At 52.4% G+C, this 5,690-nt stretch overlaps 1 protein-coding gene across 1 annotated transcript; it reads right to left on the bottom strand.

Annotated features, from left to right (window-relative positions):
* Positions 1-2,062: 2,062 nt before the first annotated feature.
* On the bottom strand, positions 2,063-5,340 carry APOC1 (apolipoprotein C1). The gene is made up of 4 exons (XM_002762228.7): positions 5,309-5,340; positions 5,092-5,169; positions 4,198-4,342; positions 2,063-2,236 (listed from the first exon to the last, which is right to left on the bottom strand). The coding sequence occupies exons 2-4, from the start codon at positions 5,147-5,149 to the stop codon at positions 2,179-2,181; spliced, it is 261 nt and encodes an 86-aa protein (XP_002762274.1). The 5' UTR covers positions 5,150-5,169; positions 5,309-5,340; the 3' UTR covers positions 2,063-2,178.
* Positions 5,341-5,690: the final 350 nt, after the last annotated feature.

The raw sequence follows: 5,690 nt of genomic DNA, 5'->3' as shown, positions 1-5,690 counted from the left end.
GATCATGCCACTGTACGCCAGCCTGGGTTACAGAGCCAGACCCAATCTCAAAAAAAAAAAAGAAATCTTAATTACATAGGGTTGTATCACATGTTTATGTGGTTTAATTTTACATGAGAGCTGGGCACAGTGGCTCATGCCTGTAATCCCAACACTTTGGGAGGAGGCTGAGGCAGGAGGATTGCTTGAGCCCAGGAGTTGGAGACCAGCCTGGCCAACATGGCGAAACCCTGTCTCTACTAAAAATACAAAAAGTAGCCAGGTGTGGTGTGCATGCCTGTAATCCAGCTGCTAGGGAGGCTGAGGCAGGAGAATCCCTTGAACCCAGGAAACGGAGGTTGAAGTGAGCCTAGATCGTGCCACAGCACTCCAGCCTGGGGGACAGAGTGAGACTCTAGTCTCAAAAAAGCAAACAAACAAACAAAACCAAAAAAACAGTCATGGTGTGGTGGCTCATGCCTGTAATCCCAGCACTTTGGGAGGCCGAGGTGGGTGGATCACGTGGTCAGGAGTTCAAGACCAACCTGGCCAAGATAGTGAAACCCTGTCTCTATTAAAAATATAAAAAGTTGCCAGGCGCATGGCTCAAGCCTGTAATCCCTGCACTTTGGGAGGCCGAGGCGGGTGGATCACGAGGTCAAGAGATCGAGATCATCATGGTCAACATGGTGAAACCCTGTCTCTGCTAAAGATACAAAAAATTAGCTGGGCATGGTGGCGCGTGCCTGTAATCCCAGCTACTCAGGAGGCTGAGGCAGGAGAATTGCCTGAACCCAGGAGGCGGAGGTTGCGGTGAGCCGAGATCGCGCCATTGCACTCCAGCCTGGGTACCAAGAGCGAAACTCTGTCTCAAAAAAAAAATTAGCTGGGCATGGTGGCACATGCCTGTAATCCCTGCTACTTGGGAGGCTGAGACAGGAGAATCGTTTGAACCCAGGAGGCGGAGGTTGTGGTGAGCCGAGAATGCGCCACTGCACTCCAGCCTGGGTAACAAGAGCAAAACTCCATCTAAAAAAAAAAAAAAATATATATATATATATATATAAAGTTGGCTGGGCTCGGTGGCTCATGCCTATAATCCCAGCACTTTGGGAGGCCGAGGCCAAGAGATCGAGGATCACGAGGTCAAGAGATCGAGACCATGCTGGTCAACAAGGTGAAACCCCGTCTCTACTAAAAATACAAAAATTAGCTGGGCATGGTGGTGCGCGCCTGTAGTCCCAGCTACTCGGGAGGCTGAGGCAGGAGAATTGCTTGAACCCAGGAGGCGGAGGTTGTGGTGAGCTGAGATCGTGCCACTGCACTCCAGTCTGGGTGACAACAGCAAAACTCCATCTCAAAAAACAAAAAAACATGTATATATATATATATGAAGTTATGGCCGGGCGTGGTGGCTCACACCTGTAATCCAAGCGCTTTGGAGGCCAAGGCGGGCAGATTACCTGAGGTCGGGAGTTCAAGACCAGCCTGACCAACATGGTGAAACCCCATCATAAAAAAAAAAAAGGTAATAAAATCAAGTAAAGATAATTAAAAAAAAAATACATATATATAAAGTTAGCTGGGCGTCACGGTGGGTGCCTGTCATCCCAGCTCCTTGGGAGGCTGAGGCAGATCATTGCTTGAACCTGGGAGGTGGAGGTTGCACTGACCTGAGATTGTGCCACTGCACTCCAGCCTGGGCAACAGAGCAAGACTCCATCTCAAAAACAACCCCCCAAAAACAAAAACACCCGCAGCTACTCATCTCAGATAGACCACAGCAGGACAGTGTAACATAGTGATATTGCCGGGCTGAGGGTTCAATCCAGTTCCAGGTCTCCAGTTCCTGGCTTCGTGACCTTATACAAGTAAATTCACCTCTCTGGATCTCAATGCCCTTTTGGGATTAATAAGGCCCAGTTTGCAAGGTTCTTAGGAAGATTCTTTTGAGACCATGGAGTTACAACATCCTCAGCACAAGGCAAATAGATTGAGCAGTGGAAGGCTTGTGAGGAGTCCCTAAGATGCTGCCCCTACCCTCTCCTGCAGCCCCTACCCCACAGTGAGGAAGCAGTCAGAATTTTCTATAGGATTTTTATTGGTGGCACCTGGAGCCACATGGAGGGAGTCCTCAGCACAGGCACTGGGGTGTGGTAAATTTCAGAGCCCCCTCCTGGGGTATCATCCTTCAGGTGCTCATGATTCAATCCCGAGTTTCTCCTTCACTTTCTGCAGTGTCTCTGAAAACCAGTTCCTGTGGGGAGGAATAAGGAAGGGAGTCACTTTGTGCAGCTACCTTCCAGGCTGTCCAAATTCTACCTGCCACCTGACTCCCAATCTTCCTCTTGCTGAATCTGCATCCTCATTGTCTGTGGGATTAGGAGGACCGCTGGGCTGTGTGGGCCAACTTCTGTGCCTCAGTTTCCCAGATAGACCAACGCACATTGAAAGCTAAACACTTTACCCTTGGCTGGGCATGGCTCACACCTGTAATCCCCGCACTTTGGGAGGCCGAGTCAGGCAGATCACTTGTCTCCAACCTGGAGTTCGAGACCAACTTGGCAAACATGGTGAAACCCCATCTCTACTAAAAATACAAAAATTAGTGAGGCATGGTGGCCCACGGCTGTAGTCCCAGCTACTCACGAGGCTGAGGCAGGAGAATCACTTGAACCTGGGAGGTGGAGGTTGCAGTGAGCCAAGATCAGGCCACTGTACTCCAGCCTGGGAGACAGAGCAAGACTCTGCCTCAAAACAAAACAAAACAAAAACCCAGAAGGAATCATTAGCCAGGCATGGTGGCCAGCGCTGTAATCCCAGCTACTCAGGAGGCTGAGGCAGGAGAATCGCTTGAACCTGGGAGGCACAGGTTGCAATGAGCTAAGATTGCACCACTGCACTCCAGCCTGGGCAACAACAGTGAAACTCCATCTCAAAAAAAAAAAAGACACACTTTACCTCTTCACCCTGGCCTGGATTTTAAGGCCTGCCATCTCTTGCTACCAACCCTTTCTTCAAGCCTGCCCTTGCCCTAGCTGTTCCCCTACTCATTCAAAGGTACTTTCCAGCCTCACTGCCTTTGGCCAGACAGTTCCCCTGCCTGAAATATCACCCTCTCTTGATTATCTATCAGCCTTCGTGCCTTAGGACCTTTGGCTCTGCCTCCAAACAATCTTTTTTTTGAGACGGAGTTTCACTCTTGTTACCCAGGCTGGCGTGCAATGGCGCGATCTCGGCTCACCGCAACCTCCGCCTCCTGGGTTCAGGCAATTCTCCTGCCTCAGCCTCCCGAGTAGCTGGGATTACAGGCACGCACCACCATGCCCAGCTAATTTTTTTTATTTTTAGTAGAGACGGGGTTTCACCATGTTGACCAGGATGGTCTCGATCTCTTGACCTCGTGATCCACCCGCCTTGGCCTCCCAAAGTGCTGGGATTACAGGCTTGAGCCACGCACCCGGCTCTTTTTTTTTTTTTTTTTGAGATGGAGTTACCCACTTGTTGCCCAGGCTGGAGTGCAGTGGCGCCATCTTGTCTCATCACAACCTCTACCTCACAGGTTCAAGCGACTCTCCTAACTAAGCCTCCGAAGTAGCTGGGATTACAGGCATGTGCTACCAAATCTGGTTAATTTTTTGTATTTTTAAAGAAGAGACTGGGTTTCTCCATGTTGGTTAGGCTGGTCTTGAACTCCCGACCACAGTTAATCCACCCACCTCAGCCTCCCAAAGTACTGGGATTATAGGCGTGAGCCACTGCGTCGAGCCTAATTTTGTATTTTTAGTAGAGATGGGGTTTCCCCATGTTGGTTAAGCTGGTTTTGAACTCCCAACTTCAGGTGATCCACCTGCCTCGGCCTTCCAAAGTGCTGGGATTACAGGCAAGAGCCACTGTGACCAGCCTCTAAACAATCTTTCCAAGTTTAGCCCTAGCTAGATTTTTCCTTCCTTCCTTTCTTTCTTTCTCCCCCACCTCCCTCCTTCCTTCCCTCCTCCCTCCCTTCCCTTCCCTTCCTTCTTCCTTTCCTTTCTTTCTTTCTTTATAGGAGTTCAGGAAACTGTCCCTGAAGTCTGAGCACCTTGAGATCTAGCTGTGTGACCAGAGGGAAGTTGTCATCCTCTTTGGGACTTTTTTTTTTTTCAATCTGTTCATCTTGGCTCATCCTCCAGGGCTCCACCCAAACACACCCAGCCCTCCAGTGGGAAGGGTTCTAACCGAGTCTTGGCAGGAATGTCACTCTCTTTGACGCGGTTGAAGAATTCCCGAACCTTGTCCTCCATTGTATTTCCAAACTCCTTCAGCTTATCGAAGCCGCTGGAGGTGTCCACGCCCTCCGGGGCCCCCTGGGCTGGGCCTGGGCCTGCCAGGAACATGGGCAGGGGTGCAAATTCTTTTTTTCTTTTCTTTTCTTTTTTGAGACGGAGTCTCACTCTGTTGCCCAGGCATCTTAGCTCATTGGAACCTCCGCCTCCCGGATTCAAGCAGTTCTGCTGCCTCAGCCTCCTGAGTAGCTGGGATTACAGGTGTGCACCACCAGACCCGGCTGATTGTTTTGTATTTTAGTAGAGACGGGGTTTCACCATGTTGGCCAGGCTGATTTCGAACTCTTGACCTCAAGTGGTCCGCCCGCCTCGGCCTCCCAAAGTGCTGGGATTACAGGCGTGAGCCACCGCGCCCAGCCAAATATTTGTTATTGGAAACCCCTTAGGATAAGATACCGGGAGATTCTTGGGGATCATGTTGTTAGAAAGGGGAGGACACTGGAGTGACCGGGTGGGGCTCAAGCTGCTGAGCATTGCCTTATTCAGCTGACCCCCTCCCCCAGCCCCCAGCCCCGCTCACCCACTTTCAGGGCTGTAGAAGCAGGACAGCCAGTCCCAGAGGGACGGGCGTCAATACGTCATCGGTTGCTAGGGCCCTCCTGGGCAGATTTGGAGCCTGCCGGACTGAGCCTGGAAGAACCTGTAGCAACCTACCCGATAGCAACGGGACAACTGCGACCCAGAAAGGGCTCCGGAGCGCTCAGAGGTTCTCTAAGCCGGGGCCCCAGGCCTGTAGCCACCATCACTCTTCCACATCTCCAACTCCCCAATTCTACTCCACTTTTACCTTCCAAGATCATCAGCAGAACCACCACCAGGACCGGGAGCGACAGGAAGAGCCTCATGGCTGGGCAGGAGGGGTACTCTGGGGGCAGAGGCAGGGGTGCAGGGGATCAGCGGCACCCTTCTCCCTCCCTCCCTCCCTCCACGATCCCCTCGTCTCCTCTTTTGAGTTCCTGCAGCGGGGAGGCGGGCGTCCCCCCCCCCGGACAGTCAGCACCAACCTGAATCCTTGCTGGAGGGCTCGGGTGGGGATGGGAGATCCCGGCGCCCGCAGGACCTTTATCAGGCTGGTGAGGGGGCGGGGCAGGTTGATGCTGATCTCCCTCCTGCGCCTTCCCCTGGCCGCCTGCCTCCCTCTGCCTAGCCACGTGTTTCTACTCTGCCCCTGGCCCGTGGGCGTTGGGGTCAGGTGAGGTCCTAGGCACTTCCCTTAGCCCCAAAGCCTCAGCACCCTCACCTCCCAATCTTCCTGACTCTGGGGCGTCCTCAGACTGCCATTGCCCCTTTCCCCACTCAGAGGGCAGCCTGGTTCTGTCCCTATGGCCATCTTCCTTCAGGGGGCTCCCAGTAATAACCCTGTGAGCTCATCCACGCCTCATTCAC

Source organism: Callithrix jacchus, chromosome 22 (assembly GCF_049354715.1).
Source record: "Callithrix jacchus isolate 240 chromosome 22, calJac240_pri, whole genome shotgun sequence".
NCBI lineage: Eukaryota > Metazoa > Chordata > Mammalia > Primates > Cebidae > Callithrix > Callithrix jacchus.
This window is presented reverse-complemented; position numbering and strand designations above follow the sequence as displayed.